The sequence below is a fragment of the Podarcis raffonei genome, chromosome 14, assembly GCF_027172205.1.
Source record: "Podarcis raffonei isolate rPodRaf1 chromosome 14, rPodRaf1.pri, whole genome shotgun sequence".
NCBI lineage: Eukaryota > Metazoa > Chordata > Lepidosauria > Squamata > Lacertidae > Podarcis > Podarcis raffonei.
This window is the reverse complement of record NC_070615.1, coordinates 15,733,211-15,752,628: the sequence shown is the minus strand read 5'-3', so window position 1 is coordinate 15,752,628 and position 19,418 is coordinate 15,733,211. Positions and strand designations below refer to the sequence as shown.

General features: G+C 45.6%; 1 protein-coding gene across 2 annotated transcripts in view; it reads right to left on the bottom strand.

Annotated features, from left to right (window-relative positions):
* Positions 1 to 19,418, bottom strand: part of ADAMTSL3 (ADAMTS like 3) — a 274,771-nt gene that overhangs the window by 96,745 nt on the left and 158,608 nt on the right. For both annotated transcript variants that reach the window (XR_008327567.1, XM_053365546.1), the window contains exons 7-9: positions 13,069 to 13,143; positions 4,340 to 4,497; positions 271 to 382 (exon numbers count right to left, since the gene is read on the bottom strand). Coding sequence is in view for 1 of the 2 variants with exons in the window: in XM_053365546.1 (XP_053221521.1) it covers positions 271 to 382; positions 4,340 to 4,497; positions 13,069 to 13,143 (345 nt within the window). In the remaining variant the exon portion in view is untranslated. The remainder of the gene's footprint in view (positions 1 to 270; positions 383 to 4,339; positions 4,498 to 13,068; positions 13,144 to 19,418) is intronic.

Sequence of the window (19,418 nt, the reverse complement as noted above, 5' to 3'; positions counted from 1 at the left end):
TTTATAATGGCATTGGTGCCCACCTGAGAGGGGACGGAACTGAGTTCCGGCTGAAAAAAAGCCCTGGTAGCTACACCGAAAACATCACCACATACTAAACTGGCTGCAAATGTTGGCCTTCTGCACTGCAAACAGGGAGGAGCTCAGTGTTACAACCCAGCATGAATTTATAGCATTAAAAAGAAAAGAAAAGAATACAGCTAGAAAGCTGTAAATCCACCACTTAAAATCCACAGCTGTACACACTCCCAACCCACATCCGTTACTCACCTCCTCCACATGTCACAGTGCAGGGGAAGAACTCTGTCTGTCTCCACTGATGACTTATGGGTTGGTAGAAGAAGAATTGAACCACGCTGTCTTTGGGGGCAGCATATCTGGCCTAGAGAGAGTCCCATTACAACACATTTGTATACCGAGGGCCAGCGCTCTATGGCCTGTCACAGAATAATTCATGTGCAAAGCGTAGTGTGGAAAGCGGCGAGGCAAAAAAAAAAGGCAAGGGGGGAATTTAGAAACATTGCAAGCAGGAAATCTGGAGTACTGTAATTTAAAGCAGAAAGGGTTTTGTTTATCAGGCACTGTTATCTTCTGCCGTTTATGTCGGCATCACGGCCCCAGTTCACAGGTTATCAGTGGCGCCATTTCTCTTTGCCATGTCTGCCTCCATTCTGTGGCACAGATGGCCACAGAATGCGCCTTTGCTGGCACCACCCAACTGCACAGGCACCCATGGTTTTGCACCCTTGGAGAAGGGGTTCATATGAACTGGATATCCCCAAGATTAGGAGCTGTTGTGGATCACCCATTTCATATGTTGGAGCACCTAAATGTTGAAGAAGTGGGCGACATGTGAAGAGAAGCATTGCTTACCATTAAAGGCTTAGAATACATTGGATCCAGTGGAGTGGAGGGATTATTTCTATATTATATTATTATTATTATTATTATTATTATTATTATTATTATTATTATTTTCAATTTATATCCCATCCTTCCTCCCAAAGGAGTGCAATGCGGCAAGCACGTCATTAAAACAACACAATCAAAAACCAAAACCAAAAAAAGCAGCTTCAAACCAACCACATCCTCTCAGCCAATGGTTTCAGTATTAGAGTGCTGGTCTAAGGTTGCAAACACCTTGCATCGAATGCCCACCTAGGGCTGAAGCTCACTGTGTGACCTTGGCGCGGTTCTTCTCTCTTTATTAACCCTACCTTTTAAGATTGTTGTGAGGACAAAATGGGGACAGCTGAACCTTGTATGCTCCTCTCAGGGGCGGAGAAAGGGGGGGCAGTGGGGGCGGTTCACCCTGGGTGTCACCAGTGAGGGGGGGTGACAAAATGCCGGGCGGCACTCATTGTGCGGCCTGCAGCGCGCCCAAGCCACGCGTCTCTCCTGGGAGTGACCCGGCGGCTTGGGCACTCAAAGGCTCTGCGCTGCCCCAAACAGTCTGCCCCCTGTCTCCCCCTCAGATGTAGGGTGGCTGAGTGGGAGGAAGCAGGCAGACTCCTTGGAGGCCCCACAGAGCGTCCTGCCCTGGCTCGCCCCGCCCCCACAGGTGGCTGGCCCCACCCCTGGGCGCAGGACACACACGCCACCCCCGGCGCCCGATCAGCTTGCTCCACCACTGGCTCCTCTGAGTTCCTTTAAGGCAGGGCTGGAGTACAATTAAAGCAACCTTTCAGTCAAGAGGAGAAGGGACGCGGGTGGCACTGTGGGTTAAACCACAGAGCCTAGGACTTGCCGATCAGAAGGTTGGTGGTTCAAATCCCTGTGACGGGGTGAGCTCCCATTGCTCGGTCCCTGCTCCTGCCCACCTAGCAGTTCGAAAGCACGTCAAAGTGCAAGTAGATAAATAGGTACTGCTCCAGCAGGAAGGTAAACGGCGTTTCGTGCGCTGCTCTGGTTCGCCAGAAGTGGCTTAGTCATGCTGGCCACATGACCCAGAAGCTGTACGCAGGCTCCCTTGGCCAATAAAGCGAGATGAGCACCGCAACCCCAGAGTCGGTCACGACTAGACCTAATGGTCAGGGGTCCCTTTACCTTTTATCAGTCAAGAGAACACCTGCTCCCATATCAACACCTTCTTTGCCCTCCTTTGATATTGCCTCATTTTCTGAAGCTTAGCAGGTAGTAACAAAGGGCAAAACCTTTTCAGTGGTTGCCCTTCTTCTTGCCCAAGGAAGCTTGCCATGCTACCTGCTTACTGGATTTAAAGCAGGTGTAAAAAATGACTCTTTAAAGAGTTGTGTCCAAGCACGCTTTTTTTTCTTTTGTCCCAGAGCTTTCCCTGCAAAAGCCTGCTCTTTACTGCTGAATTAGAACAAACGGCAGTGTGGATTTCTGTGGATTGCCGAAAAGGATTGTCAGTAAAGAGCAGGTGTCAGCGCTGCCCAAGGTCCCAGCTCACACAAGACCAACGCTGCTTCTTCCTCAAGTAAAAAAGTCTTTATTGAAGTACAGTTTCATTTCCACACGCGCAGCGCGCAACGCTACGTCTATGCCCTAGACCGTAGAAGTCCCATCTGAATCTCCTCCCCCCTGACACCAGCTTAAGATTCTAGCCTTACTCCACCTCTTCCTCTGTTCCTTCTTTCTCTGGGTCCTCCTGCTAGTCGGAGTTTCAGCCCTCCTAGATTCTTCTGACGCTGAGTCCGCCGACTCTTCTCCCCCCCTCCTTCGGGCTTTAGGACCTGGCTCCCAATCCGGGTTTTCTGCTGTCCCGCGCTCCTCCACATTTGAACTTGGCGCGCGCGCGCAGCCTCCCACTTTCCTTCTGACCGTTACACTTGTGTCACTGCTCCCTCTTTCGGGGAGGCTAGCTGGACCTGGCCTTCCCTCCGTTTCCCCACTCCCCGATGGGGGCGTGGTTACCCCTGACTCATCTTCTCTCCCCGCTGGAGGAGAAGCTGGTCCTGACTCATGTGACTCTTCCCCCCCACTGTGCTCTGGTGGGGGAACTGGTCCTGATCCTCCGCTACTCCTTTGGGACTCCCCTCTGGTTCCTTGTTTATGGAACGTCCCCCCTGGGACTCCCCTCGCCCTTACCATAGGCGCCCCCTCCTGGGAATCTTCTGATTCGCTGGAGAAGCTCATGGAATCTCTCAGGCCACTGTCATATTCCCCTACGCTCCCCTCTGATTCCTCTCCTCCGCTCTCTATTTGCTCTCTCCCCTGCTCTTCTGCTCCTGAGCCTCTGACAGCAGGTTTTTCACATGGCAAGTTCTGAGACAAAAAAAAGCATTTGGACACAGCACTTTAAAGTGAGAAACTGTGCCTGGAAATGTGGAAAAATGAAGTCTGCTTGAGCCCTTAGTTTATGTAAGCCACTGTGGGAGTCAACAGGTGGGGTTTGATCTCACTCAAAGTCCATGGGTCTTATTTCTAAAGCAACTTTAACAAATAGGATTGAAGCTGTGGTCTCTAACCTGCACTCACTTTTAATCAAGTGCTGCTTGCATTAACTAGGTATAAATCCTGAATAACTTGCTTTAGAATTGGGCTGGGCTCATACAAAATAGCCCCATCTTGCCAGACCAAACTCCTCCTGCAATTTAAATAGGCTACCATATTCTTCCCCTTAAATATCTGAACTTGGATAGTAAAATGGGCTAAACAATAGCTTCCACTTTTCCATTTGAGAAGTGAAGGGACTGCTGTATGTACATTTGCAATGTGGCTAAGCATCTTTGGGATAACAGGTGGTCTATAAATATGAGAATATTCAATGGCTGGCAAACAGCAGGCATTTCTATTAGCTACTAAATCCACATCCTGGGATTAGAACGTCAGGATCAAAGGGCACCAACCCACCTGGCCAGAAAATACATGTAAGAATGGGAGTAACTCAACAGTCTTTCAGAGAATCAGGCCACATTTACATTCAGGCTCTATGGCACCACTTTAAACAGCCCTGGCTACCCCCAAAGCATTCTGGGAAGTATACTTTGTTATGAGTCCCGAGAGTTGTTAGGAGACCCTCTATTCCCCTCTCAGAGCTGCAATCCTTCTTCCCAGAGAACTATGGGAATTGTAGCTCTGTGGAGGAACAGGAACCTTCGAACTCTCAGCACCCTTAACAAACTACAGTTCCCAGGATTCTTTGAGGGGATGCCTTGACTATTAAATTGGCATAAGAGTCTGGCTTTAGGCTGCCTGCTTATGTGACAGCAGCCCACCTGCCTACCTTGGGCCTGAGCACCTGACACCTTATAAATCCTAATTCAGCTTCTTCTCTCCCTTTGTCTGTTGTTGTCCTTTTTAAACAACAAAGCTGCTTCAACTGTGTTGGCAGCCAGATCTTCAGTCTGCACACCCGAGGGAGGCAACATCTTACCTTGATAGTGAAATCAGCTCCAAGGGGCCCTGGGATTTTTATCGTTTCTCTTTCTGCGCCCTTCTGAAATTCCACGGTCGTGTTTTCAATAACGAATGTTCCCGGGGCACCAAAGCTGTGTTCTCCGCTGTCTCCCTGCAGCGTCTTTGATTCAATCACTGAAACAGGAAAAGGACACGCCACAATTTAGTGGGTTGTGGAGAACACTTGAAAGGCAAAACTAAACCCCAAAACATTGATGTTCTAACAAAAAGTAGATTGGGAGAAGTAGTGACATGGGATACAGTTGTAAAAAGGCAGGTAGCCGGGTGCAATATATTTAAGCGATAACTACAGCTGTCGGGTGACAGGGGATTAACCAGGATTGCTGTTTAATCTAATTCTCTGGAAAGGGAACAAATTGCCACACTACATATATCCTGAAGGAGCTAAAATGTATTTTCATACATTAGAAATAAAACAGGTTTAGCACTGGTTCACGGCCAGCAGATAAGGAGAAAATTGATTGCCTTGAACGGCCTTACAACTAAAAAAGACATTAAGTCGAGTCAAGCCTGTCACCCACACTCACAGAATAATGAGCTTTGCTTCACTTGCAGACCTCTCTCCCTTTTCCTGGTCAAATATATTATTGCCACTGAGCTTGAGCAACAAACTGCTTAGAAAGGGGGAAGGCTTTAGATCTCAGAGCTAAGTGGTTTTGAGGTATTATTTCAGATCACTGTAACTCAGATCGTGGACAAAATATGACCAAAGTTTGTTTGCTTTTGCTTTCATTTTTTAAGTTCTTAGAATTGATGTATGTGCACAGCTATCCCAGTGTTTAATATTTGCACATACACTGTACAAATTCCTTACATTTGCCCATGAAAGATGATGTACAATTCAAAGTGTTGGGTTTTGTTTGGTTTTTTGGTTTTTTGTTTTGTTTTGGTAGGATCACCTGATTCCACTTCAGCATGTTTTAAAGACTTGTGGAACTGTTATCCCAATTGGCACCCCTAATATGCTCCTTTTGGCCCTGTAAAAAGGTTTCTGAAGAAGCTTGCTACTGCTGCTACAATATAGTGGGTTGCATCTGATGTTAGTTAGGCCACACCTTCTACATCCCTCTCTATTCAAGTATTGCCCATTTACTCCTACTGTCTGCTTCTTGTCCTACAGACACTCGAACTCAGGACGCAAGGCAGAAACGTGCTAAGAGGAAGGCATGCTTGGCAAATCCACACCGTGATCAACTTCCCCCCGGAAACCAATGTCCCCACTGTGGAAGGACGTGTAGATCCAGAATTGGCCTCCACAGTCACTTACGGACTCGTTGTTAAAACCATGTTTATGGAAGACAATCTTACTCGGTTATGAGTGATCGCCAAAAAAAGAAGAAGCAGCAGCTACCTGTTCCTTAACTGATCCACAACTCATTGTGGCCAGCGAGTATCCTTTATAATTTGTGAAATCATGCAGGTCCATTGATATGCCCCCTGAAATATTCACGAATGGCCTAAGGCACGAACTATCTTGAGGAGAAACATTCCCCAACTCTGTTAAAAGCAAGGATATAATGCAACAGCTGAGCGAGAAACAACAATATCTTTTACTGGATAAAGGAATTTTGGTCCAAATTTATCCTTGGTCTAATTCCAATGAAAGCAATAGGGCTGGAAGAGGCATATAATTGGTCCACTGTGTCTAGACAGAAGTGTACCCAAACTCATTTGTTAAAAAAGAGAGGAAATAATCTGTCAGATTTCCTTAAAAACAACTTGACTCATTTAAGTAGGCTCTGGAGCACTTATAATCCTTAGGAGATAAAAACACTTGATGTTCTATAAATAATGCTAGCAATAGCCACATTTATATGTCATAGTAATCATTACAACAACCCTGTAAGGTAGGCTGGTATGGTGGCATCCACACTGCAGGTGGGGGCTGAGGCCAAGTGATGGAAGTTCATATAAGACCACCTAGTACATGCTGAGGTGAGTTTAAAACTCATGCTCTTAACTGCTACACTATGGCTCAGTCCAGATTATTACTTAAACCATAGCCTCTCTCCCCTTGAAGTGTGTGGACTGCTGTAACCAAAGTTAATTAATAAATCTGGGTCAGAAACCATTGGCCCAACGCCACATCCTTGTACCTTAAAAACCCACACTTAGGCCATTGCCAAGAAAGTTGTCTGGTTATTCCAGCCATTGGATTCTTGTTGGATCTACGAATTAAAAGGGACTCAGGCATATAGCCTATCCCCCCCCCAAAAAACCCATATATATGAATATACGAAGACTTTTATAGCATCTAAACACTGAACAGGCCTTATGGTTCAATGGACAAGCAGGTATGTAGAAAATCACAACCCATTTGCTGGAACAACATCACTCAACGCCAGTGATGGATTAGACCACGGGTGTCAAACACAAGGCCCGCGGGCCGAATCCGGCCCGCCAGACCTCGTCATGTGGCCCGTGTAGCCGCCGCCGGCCGCCAGCCTTCACCTTTTATTCTTGCTTTTTTTTTTTTGACACAAGAAAGCCGCCTCTTCAGCGCGTGCACGGCAGCCTACAAGCCAGAGAATGTCTGCCCTCTAGCGGCGGCGCAGCCCCCGATGAATTTGAGTTTGACACCCCTGGATTAGACCAATGCCTTAAGCAGTTCTCTACTAACAGTTATGCAAAGGCAGCCTGGATTTCAGCAGGGAAGCTTAAACCCAGCTGCTCATTTTTTCCAAGTAATTCCATCACACAGAGAGATGAAGATTTGCTCCACAGGCTACCTGTAAGCTCAGCTCCCGTATATTCTCACCTGCTTTAAGCCATAGCCTGTCAATAGCAGCTTCCCTATGGAATGAACACAAAACACTCTGCATGCGTAATATATTTTTTTATAGCTATTTCTTCAAAGGGCAAGGTAATATTTTGCAAACTTAACTGGCAGCCATCTGGAAATATAACAGCAAGTGGCTTTCCAGGCATATTCAGCAAGTGATGGCCTGAAAAGTCTATTTAATTCTGAGTGCAGGTTTACCCAAAAAAGGCAGAAAAGTCGGCATATGGATGAAGTTACAACCTAAGTGGAACAAGGCTTTGTTGCTGTGGGTGAGCATTTTTCTTAATATCACCCCAACTAACTTTAACCGAAGGGCGAATATTATCAGCTTCATGGGAGAATAAGGTCTTCAGCAGCCTTACCGCACTCATAATTTGGTCCCTATGGGATGGCCAAAGGAGCAATATTAAATACAAGTGCTTTTGGCCTATGCAGTGGAAGCTTTGGGTCCACCAGCCATGTGTCTTTATCAGATATAAGCCTAAACTGATTGCCAGCTGAGCAAATTTGAGTGCAGGAACCCTTAACAACAGTAGGTGTTTGTAGTTGGTGTCTGGTCTGGGCTTGGTTTTTGGCAAACTGTAGTGGGGTCCGAGTCTATCAAACATAGGTGGTGATCAGCTGAACAAGAAGCAGGAGACATTATCATGGTTGGGCTGGAGATCGGATACCAATTAGGTAGCACCAAGGTCATCACAGAAAAACTGGGGGTAGCAGATCAGGCAGGGAAGCTAAGGCAAGAGCAGGACTAGACCAGAGAGGAAGGAAGAGTCTGTTGTCACTCAGGGGCAGTGAGCTGGCCAGACTAAGGAATTGAGCGTTGAGTGGAGAGATTTTATAAGGCCAGGTGTGTCTTCACTGGCTGGGAAAACCAGCTGACCATCTGCAGGCTGCCAGGCCAGCTGATGGAGTGCAGATCAGTACTTGTCACAGCCACTTCCCAGCCAAGGAATGCACACAACACATAGTATACAGTGGTACCTCTGGTTGCAAACGGGATCTGTTCCAGAGCCCCGTTCGCAACATGAGCAGAACGCAACCCGCGTCTGCGCATGCACGGATCACCGCTTCTGCGCATGACGTCATTTTGAGTGTCTGCGCATGCGCGAGCAGCGAAACCTGGAAGTAACCCTTTCCGGTACTTCTGGGTCACTGCGGGACGCAACCTGAAAACGCTCAACCTGAAGCAAACGCAACACGAGGTATGACTGTGTAAGAGGTATAGGTTGGTTGCTCGAGAGCAATCAGGCAATATGCTTCAATAGTCTGTTTTAAAGGTTTCTTATTGGTGATAAAAACCTTTGGAATGCAGAGCGCCTCTATTCCGTGTCTTGCTCATTCACTGGCAGAATCTGAGAGTGGGTGGTCCTTCAACCTTCCCCAGCAGAGTAGTTTCTTGACGCCCAGTCTGTGCCTCCCCTCTCTGCGCGGAAGCCTACTGCGCAAGGAAGGCGTGGGTAACGGGGGACCTCTCTCCTCCCCGCTTTGCTCAGGCAAGGTGTCCTGGCACCGCCTCGCCTCCTCCGAGCCCTGCATCTCCTCTCCACTAGAGGCATGGCTACCTTCCTCCGCTGAGGAAGTGCTGATTCCCACGATCTTTGGGGGCTTTCTGTAATCCACCCAGCTTTTCCCCTCTCACCCCTGAGCCAATGGCAGTTCCCTGACAGACTGTAATTAGCTCTTTATTATCAAAAGCAAACACTTACAAAGGCTTCTATGACTCTGAATATCCCGCTCTATGGAGCAGTTGCAGGAACAGGGGGCCATGCCCCTCCACCACCAGCCCGTAAGCAGGACAAGACTATACCTGAGTAGTAGCTGCCTCTGTTCTTCCCACTTCAATCCTCTCCTGCTTCTGGGAGACACTGGCACAGGAGAGGATGGGGAAGCACCCAGCCCTTCATTGGCCAGACCTCCCTCTTCCTCTTCCTCCTGTGCTCCACCCTCCAGCTCTGAAGCTTCCCCTGTCTCTGGCTCTTGCCTCCTGGCTGGTACCAGTCCCCACAAATCACTGCCCCCCTCTCCTGAGTCAAACTCCAGCTCCCCTTTCCCCAAAGCACACTCATCAATGTCCTTCCAGTCCCTGCCACTACTACAGTCTTGAAAGTTCGTACTGAGTCCACTAAAAGGTAAAAAGGTAAAGGACCCCTGGACGGTTAAGTCCTGTCAAAGGCGACTATGGGGTTGTGGCGCTCATCTCGCTTTCAGGCTGAGGGAGCCGGCATTTGTCCACAGACAGCTTTCCGGGTCATGTGGCCAGCAGGACTAAATTGCTTCTGCCGCAACGTGACACAGCGACAGAAGCCAGAGCGCATGGTCACCCCGTTGCAGGGATTCAAACTGCCGGCCTTCCGATCAGCAAGCCCAAGAGGCTCAGCGGTTTAGACCACAGCGCCAGCCACAGCTGTGAGACCTGAGTAGTGATGCTATAAGTTGTAAGAGACTAGCTGCTTAACTAGCTGGTATCTCCCCCCCCCCCGTGTGTGTGTTTGTGTGTGTGTGTGTGTGTGTGTGTGTGAGAGAGAGAGAGAGAGAGAGAGAGAGAGAGAGAGAGAGACTTTGCACACAGTGACTATGCTCCAATGGATTCACTCTGTTCTGTAAAGGGTTTGGAGATGTACTGACACTCAAATTAATAAAGTTCTTTGCCATTTGCCTATACAGCAAGAAGATTGCCTGCTCCTGGTTGGAAGCTAAAATATATTTAACCCACAAGTTGAAACACGATCCATCAAAATTCCAAATTGTGATGTACAGAACCTAAGGTCAAGGAGTGAGGGGTTATCAAGATCCTATCTCACACCCTTAGTAGGCATCTTTAAAAGCCAACTTTTGCAGTTTAAAAGAAATCGGATTTAAGGAAATTAGAATTTTTTATTATAAAAATAGGGAGTCTCATATAAGCCTCCTCCCCACCATAATTCATTGTGGTTGGGCTATATAGATTCATCTTGAAATCCTGGCTCTGTGTAACTGCATCTCTGTAACTTTTATACCAAAAACGCAATGTGTGTGAGTTGGCCAACGTCTGCATGGATATGTTAGTTTGTGCATGTGTTCATGACAAACCAATAAACATTATTTATAAGAAGGAATAAATGTGAGTGTGAGCAGCTCAGCTATATAAAATCTAAGGGGGCTTCTCCGGCAAAGTGATTATTTCCATTTGGACACAAAAAGAATAGGTAGAGAATATGTGTCTCTGATTTAAGTATAAAATGGTGCAGACCTGTCATGTCGTGTTTGGACGTCTGTGGATTTGAGAGTAGCTTCTCCTGCCAGAAAACCTACCTGCTGGAATTCATGAACTTTTTCCACCACCACCATTGTGCACATAATTCCCAGATAGGGAACATGAGTCTCCGTTAAACGCACACCTATTTTAATCCCCTCAAACTGTAAGCCACATGTTTTCCTGTTAATATCCATAAAGAATAAAAACAGAATTCACATGTATGGCTAAATGTTTAAAATGCAAGGTTCTGTCATTTAAAAAGTCAGGAATTTAGCATCTTTCGCTTCCCTTCCAGCTAGACTCGGTTGTAAGTTCATGAACTTGGTTATCTAGCATTAGCCACTTGTAAAAATATTAGCTTCTGGTTTTGTTGTTTCTACAGCAGGGGGATTATTTTCAGAGGACTCTGGCTTATTTTGGATTCTGAAGCTCTTAGCAAAACAGCTTCTGGAAAGCCTATAATATATTCCAACACCCTTCCCCCTTCACTTCAACTCCCTTCCTCCCAAAATAAACCATTTCAAATGCCAAATGAAGGGAAAGTGACAATAATAAGAGTGGCCTTATCTGATTTATTTGGGGAAGGCCAAGCATTTAAAGGACAACAAGATGAAAACAACAAAGCTCTCTGCAACCCAGACAGCTTCCTTCTCCGCATTTGTAAACAAAAGACCGGTTCTAACAGCTGAGCATCTCAAAACAACTAGAACTTGTGAACATCCAACAAAGTGGAATGTTGGAAGATTCAGGACAGATAAACAAAGCACTTGTTTACATGAAGCATAGTTGTCTGTTTATTATGCACTTGGACGCCTCTTAAAATATCGCAACCAAACTTTGCACGATGGTTCCTTAGATCAAAGAGCATGTTTTAGTTTACGTTTGAATAAAACAATTTTTGATTTTATTTTTTTTAGAATTCCTGAGCAGTGCAAGGTATGACGCCGCTAGTCAAGAATAAATTTACATTCATAAGCATAGCTGTCAATGTTTCCCGTTTTTTAAGGGAATTTCCCTTATTCCGAATAGGATTCCTCGCAAGGAAAGGGAAAAGTTGACAGCTATGTTCATAAGACACATAGGAAATATATCGCAAATCAGTAGGCCAGATTAACACATCAAAATAGCTGGATCACTGTTCAGGGAAAGCCTGGGTGAACTGACGTTTTAAGTGGGCACATAAATGCCAATACAGAGGTAACTTGGGTTACATACGCTTCAGGTTACATACGCTTCGGGTTACAGACTCCGCTAACCCAGAAATAGTACCTCGGGTTAAGAACTTTGCTTCAGGATGAGAACATAAATCGTCCTCTGGCGGAGCGGCGGCAGCGGGAAGCCCCATTAGCTAAAGTGGTGCTTCAGGTTAAGAACAGTTTCGGGTTAACAACGGACCTCCGGAACGAATTAAGTACTTAACCCGAGGTACCACTGTATTGTAGATGCTTATGAGATGTTCATTGGGAATGCGTTCCAGATGGCAAATGCCACTGGAGTCCTACTGGATGTTCGATGAACCCTGGGAACATACAACACTACTAAGGGTGTCTCCCTCAAGAACCCAAGAGTCAAGAACCCAAGAGTCAAGAATCCAAGAGTCTGGGTAGGGGAATACAAGATAAGGACTTTTCAGAGGTAACTTGGTTCCAAATTGTTCAGGGAATTACACGCCAACAGCAACATCTTAAACTTGGCCTAGTAGCTTGTTGGAGGGGGAAAGAGCTGAAGTAGAGAGTTTCTTCAGCAGGTTTTAGCCTCCTCTTTCAATTTTGATCTCTTTCACTCTCTAATTTTTCCAACCTTAAATTCAGTTCTTCACATTTCTGCGTCAGTTGGCAAGGTGTTGTTTTTAAACCCCCCACCACGCCTTGTGGAATTTATCAGTAATTTAGTGTAGTTTCTTCCTTTTTTTAATATACTCATTTGTGTATGCACTTTTTGCCCAATTCAAATTTTGGCAAGCAATTTTGCCTACTACGACACTTTTTATAAGTTAACTTTCACTAATATCTCTGCAGCTTTGTACAAATTCTTTCAGTGGTGAAACACACCACCACAAAATTCAGACAAGTGTGACTTTTTAAAGGACAGCTATGTTTTGACTCTCACGCTATTTCAGAAAGTGCAAATTAAGTAGATTCACATTCACGTTCTACCAGCTTTCTCCCCCGTTCCTACTTGCACCAGAGTTTTTGATTATGATAGCTCACAGTTCGTAACTGGGGAGGGAGCCTATACAGGTAGAACAGGCTCAGACCTTCCCCCACTACCCCATAATGTATGGAGCAGGTATGGAACACCTTCAGTCCACCAGAAGTTGCTGAACTACAGGTCCCATCATCCATGGCCGTTAGCTATGCTTGCTTAATGTGATGGGACTTCCGCAACATCTGGGAGGACAGAGGTTCCTCACCCCTAATATAGAGGGTGGTGGTCCTAAGTGATGTGGATGCAATGGAGGGGACACAGCCACCAAGCACATCCCCACTCTCTCCATCATGTGATGGTAATTGAATGAGGAACTGAGCACACCCATAGGACTTCAGGATCAGGCCTAGGCAGGAGAAGTAAGGTATTTCAACTATAGCTCCAATAACCCCAAAAACACCCAAATGGAATACTTTTGTCCAAGCTCCTCTCTGTTAGTAATGTGTAAAAGGGTTCATACCAAGGTGTGCTGGTCCTTTCACAGTAATTCTTGCACTGTGGCTCCCATGTGGCACAGCAATCACGGTTTCCTCCCCTAGGAAAATTAAAGGAACAGTTTCAGAAATTAAATCTTGCAAGGGAAACATAACTTCTCATAACAAACCTCATATTCAAAAGAGGAGGACGAGGAAGGAGAAGCAGTTCACAAAGCATGCCTCAAAAATAAGTTACTTAAAACAACATGAACATACACACATTATTAAGCACATTGTTCCAGGTTCTGCTCTCTGAAACACACTGTTATTAAGCCACATGTGGACTTGTAAATCTGTCCAGCTACCGGACAATTATTTTCTGTTAATTAATGAAGTACATCAGTCATTCAATTTGCATCTTACTGTTTTATTCCCTCATAGCTGGAAAGGCTTTAAAAACAGTGGTGCCATGCAATATTTCCTTTGCAAAAGAACTTCACGGCTGTTTAGCTGGATTTTGCGCACCCCTCATTTCCTGCAGCAGATTGTGGCTTTAATAAACAGTAAGATTTGCAGGAAACAACTCAACTACCCGGCACTAAATCCAAAGCCTTGACAGACTAGAGAACTGCAAATGAGAAACTCCCTCTAAATACCTGCAATTTGTTACAGAAGATCATTACTTCCATTTAAAAATGGGTTTTAAACAAAACTGACACTTAGCAAGCTAACCCTCTTTTCTAAATGTTAATGCAGCAACATTACTTAGGATTTTTATACAGTACTGCTTGTTCAAGCATGCTTAAGTTTATATAAATGATCTTAGTACTGCTTACAATGCTCCAGCATTTGGTTAAATGCTTACAGTGGGCCAGCATTTATGATCTCTATGTTGCAGATGGACAACGCCAGCCAAACTCAGCTTGTCCCAAGTGACTCCATACCGCTTACCCCATGTCCCGCAAATGCGTGGAAGTGGAAGGATAATTGGGGCTATGATTGCTGTCTCTACTCCCAAAGCCTTTTTTTCACGTTACAAGGAAGGATCGTGTGCTTCACGCCTCCTTTCTGGTGCAGCTGCAAGGAGCTTCATTAGGGATGAACTGCGGTTTAGTGTTGTGTCTGAACCTTAAACTGTGGTGAATTTTAACTGCAGCTTGCAGAAACAAGCCAGCTTCACAACCTATGTGTAATGGCTTTAGGGGTTGCTTGTGCGTAAGTTACCGCCGCTCTGGGCTAGGTTGCCTGGTTAAACCGTTTCTCTCTGGACAGCTATCCACTCCGTGGCTGTTCAGTCGCTAGCAGAATCCGTCAGTGGGCGTTTCTTGAACATCTTCCAGCAAAGAAGTTCTTTGATGCCAAGTCGCCGCCTACTTTCCCTGCGCGGAAGTCTTCTGCGCAGGGTGGGTGTGGGCAGCGGAGGACCTGTGCTCTCCTCGCTGGTCTCCTGCGAAGAGTCCTGGAGCCTGCTCTCTGCTTCCCCCATCGGCCCCCCTCTATCCCTGGTGTTGCGCTGATTTTCTTCCCCAACCGGAGACCTGCCTCTCTCCCTGCTTGGCCCCTCTCCAGCATCGCTGTGGAGCCTCGCCTCCTCCTCTAGTTCCGATGGCAGTTCCCTGACACTATGGTTTGAATTTTGGCTTCTTTCAACAAACCTTTCACAAGTCTGTCATTGCCTTCGGGCGTAGACTTGAGATGGAAGACTCTGGAGGCATTGAAAGAGGAAGAGGGAGGGGAGGCTGAGCAAAGCCTGTCTGAGGAAGCCCTTCCTGGGCAGGCAGTAACGCTAGAACAAGAGTCCCAGATGCTTCTTCTCTCCTTGTGGATAAAGGAATGTTGTTGGAGCCCGGGAAGAGCTCAGAGCCTAAGCCTGGGGTGGCTGAACAGGATTCAGAGGAGATGGGGTCTGGCGTTGTGTCCAAGGGCCAGGCAACACCTCTGCCATTGGGAAGAGATGCACACACCAGTGTAGTGCATCAGGCTACACATTCTTACAAGGCTAATTTTCACAATTGAGGCTTTATTGCTGGATGGATGTTCAACCTGCTAGGATAGATTTGCCACTCTTGTGCAGTTTTGATCTTGGACTTTGGAATTCTGGTCTTGCTCCTAGCTCAGTTAACCTCTCCATCCCACTTGAAGAAGCTCTGGGACTGAGTTAGCTTTCACCTATTGCTGTACTTGCTTTGTAATAAAGGTATTTCTCATAAACTCAAGTAAGAGCCTCTGATGTAGTGACTGGGGCAGGAGCCAGGACAAAATCATAGTTCAAATTAATCAGAAATTAATATGTTTGGATTGGGACATCTGAACAAGCTTCCACGTGGAAGTGAACACTTCTGAACTCCTTTTTAAGGCCACACCAAGGAGCAGGAGAAGCGAAGAAACATAGAATCACAAGGCTCACTGTAGCTTATCTGTGTAGCAACAAACCATGGTTAAGCATTACTGTACATTTGAACACAGCCAATGAGCTCTCAGGAGTTCAGTTCTTATGAAAGAGAAACAGGATTTATAGGTGTAAAGAGGCAGCTTTGTGTGTGCAATGGGACATTTTAACTTATCTTTCAAATAAATAATTATCTTACCGTAGGACATGCCATATTTTGAGTTTGAAAAAACATTTGCAGTGCAGGCAGTGGTGTTGGGGGAAAAAGAGTTGGGGCTTCAGAAGGCTCATTGTGAAAACACATGCCCTAGCTAAAAAGGGCCTAAAGGAACCCTTTAAATTGTAGACTTTGTCATTATTCCATTTTAAAATGAGATCCATTAGATTTAATCCAATAAACCACATAAGTGAGAAATTAAGTGCTCATGTGCAGTTTATGTGATTCACTGGGATTTAAACAAGCTTAAATTCTTGACCTGTGGTCCATGTTTCCAGATTCCAGACCCCATCACACCTTAACTCTCCAGACCATATAGCCTCAAGCCAGGTCTGATTAAAGGCTGCAAGTCCTTAAGATTTGCCATAGAAGCCTAGAGGATCATGCATAATTTGGCACTGTAAGGATCTGATCTTTTAAACCCATTTTATCCTTGAGGGGGATCATAAACAAATCTCAAAGGTGTATAAAAGTATTTCCCCTAACCTGCGCCAGTTCATAAACTCCTCCAATAAAGGGATCAATTCTTCCATTGTGTTGCAAAAACCACTCCCTCTTTTCTTTTATTTTTGTTTAATTTCAGTGGGAAATGGGGTCAATCAGACCTAGAGACGTGGGAGGGGAAACTATTCTCTAATGGAAAACTATCCACTATGATATTTTTCTACTGATTTTCCCCCCTTCTAAGTATGCATCATTAAGAAACAACATATATGGATGGGTCAGATCAATAATGCCAATTTTTTTCCCCCTTATATGGAAAGCATATTTGGGACACAGTGTAAAAACAGGGTTTCCCAAACTTGGGTCTCCAACTGTTTTTGGACTACAAATCCCACAATCCCTGATCACTGGTCCAGTTAGCTAGGCATAATGGGAGTTGTAGTCCAAGAACAGCTGGAGACCCAAGTTTGGGAAACCCATGATGCACAGTTTTAGATGGGGAAATGTTTACAGATTAGCCATTTTACTATTACATTTGGGAGGGACAAGGGTGGCGCTGTGGGTTAAACCACAGAGCCTAGGGCTTGCCGATCAGAAGGTCAGCGGTTTGAATCCCCGCGACGGGGTGAGCTCCCGTTGCTCGGTCCCTGCTCCTGCCAACCTAGCAGTTCGAAAGCACGTCAAGTGCAAGTAGATAAATAGGTACCGCTCCAGCGGGAAGGTAAACGGCGTTTCCGTGTGCTGCTCTGGTTCGCCAGAAGCGGCTTAGTCATGCTGGCCACATGACCCGGAAGCTGTACGCCGGATCCCTCGGCCAATAAAGTGAGATGAGCGCCGCAACCCCAGAGTCGACCACGACTGGACCTAATGGTCAGGGGTCCCTTTACCTTTATTACATTTGGAATCTGCAGATCTGCTCCTGAGAGACTAGTGGATAGTCCCTGGCTGGCTATTCTCACCACCTTATAGCAGGAGGTGACAATGCGGTCAGTAGAATGCTAATATCATCTTGACCGACCTGCTAATGCGGAGCCCATGAGCCAACTTTAGCCTGCCAAGACTGTTCCTGGCAAACCTTCCCCTCTTGCCCCACATCTGGCATCCTATGTGCTGTTGATGTGAGGCAGGTCCCAATGTGGCTTCAAGAAAACAGCCGGGAGCTGCTCGAATTTTACTAGCTAAGAAGTGAAAAACGCAAGAAGTACCAACGGTGGAAGAATGGCAGATGAAGATGATGGACTTTTCAGAGCTAACCTGACCGGAAGAGTCCGTGACCAGAAGGAGGAGGAGTACCAGGTAGAATGGACAAAATTTAATGATTATTTAGTTAAATACGTTAAGTTAAATTAATTGGAAAAAGCTTGCAATTACCAGATAGGCGTAGGACTTAAATATGTAATGTGATAAATTAATATGTTTAATGCTGAATTGGTAAAAAAGATGTTAAGTGATTAAGTTAAGTATTTAAGAATTTTGATTTGGAAAACCGTTAAAATGATATGCATTGAAATTCAACTAGGGGGATACAAGGAAGTCACTTAACAAAGTTAATAATTAAGTTTTAATAAGGTTATGATTTATGTCTGTTTGTTTACTTGTGTTTATAAGTTTGTGAAAATCAATTTAAAAAATTGGGAAAAAGAAAAAGAAAACAGCTGGGAGCTTAAAAGGAACTCCCAGTGAATCATTTCTTTTCTGGAACAAGGTCCGTTCCCTCCATCCATCAACTGATAGGCTATAGAAGCACGCCTTGCTCCAGGATCAGGAAGTTTGCCTTGCACCACCCTGCTGGAATGGACTCCCCCCCCCTTTTGCAGCTGTTGCAATACAAGCCCCTTTATGATCAGGTAGGTCCTTTGGTAAATCTATCTTGCATAGTTTCAGCAAAGTAATGCTTTAAACGCTTGGCAATTATTCAATACCCTTATGCCTATCCTTACCCCCCTTCAACTGGTTAAGTATTTAAGCCCTAGGCTGAGCTGCAAACCACTGCTGCTGATCTGTGACCCAAAATACCACCACCCACAAATCAACCACTTCTTTCTGCCAGTAGTCACAGCTCTTCTAAATATAGACATAGCCTCTCTCTTTTTACGTTACCACAAAATAAGCACCAGTTGCATTCAAGAAACGGGTAATGCACACTGATCGCAAGAGATATGTTGGGGTGGAGTTTTCAGACAACCGAAGCTACTGAAATAATAATTAAAAAATGAAATTATGCTTGATGCAGAGGGGATGTATAGAAGTACAGGCACCCCCAAAACTGATGTTTTTTCCCATACTTATCATCCATTCTTGTACCCCTGCTTGACACGTTTGAAGTGCATCTAACTGACCACTGTTGAACAATGCTTGCTGGGCTACACAGAGATTTGGTTCGACTCAAACAGCTCTTCTGGGCTTCTTATGCTCCTCTTACGCTTTTTTTGGGGGAGGGGGGACATTAATAAGCCCAGTGGGAGCTCAGCATGAACCACAATGTGCCACCAAGCCTGCAGCTTTAAAAAGGTCTCTAGTCATCAAGTGTACAATCCATACACTTACTGAAACAAAACCCCTTATATTCTTGCAAAGTGGTCACAGGGGGCCGTTAAGCCACACAGTTCTATTAAATCAATAAGACTATGCTGCTATATAGGTATAGCAAAGAAAGTACATTCTAAATTCCTGCAATATTTTTTCAAGGGAAGCAGATGCAACCAAGTCCTACATTAGTAATGTCCCAATATATGGGCATGGCTGGTCCTGCACATTGAGAGAGCAGTGGGGTTTGTGTGACACAAAAGGGGGAAACATTGCCCATTTCTCCATCCCTCATGCACTGCAAAGGAGGATTTGGGTTATAAAACATCCACCATTTATTGATTGGTTGCTCAAGGCGACTTTTAGCCAATGGATTCAGTGAAGGGTACAAGCCGAAATGCATACGGTCATATAAACCCTCATAAACTCAGAACGATACATTAAATTAGCTGTGAGTCACATTTCATATGCCCCATCTGCCTAGTGGGGAGTGACCCTGTTACCAGGTGAGCAGCTAGTTACGTCTACTGTGTGAATGGGAGGTGAAGTGATGTGATACAATCTTCATGTAGACATCATTGAAAGTAAAGGACTATGCGGCCTAGGACCCACATATCTAAGGGACCGCCTCCCCTGGTATGCCCCACAGAGGACCTTAAGGTCCACAAATGACAACACTTTGGAGGTCCCAAGTAGCAAGGTGGTTAGATTGGTCTCAACTAGGGCCAGGGCCTTTTCCGTGCTGGCCCCGACTTGGTGGAACGCTCTGTCACAAGAGACTAGGGCCCTGCGGGACTTGACATCTTTCCGCAGGCCCT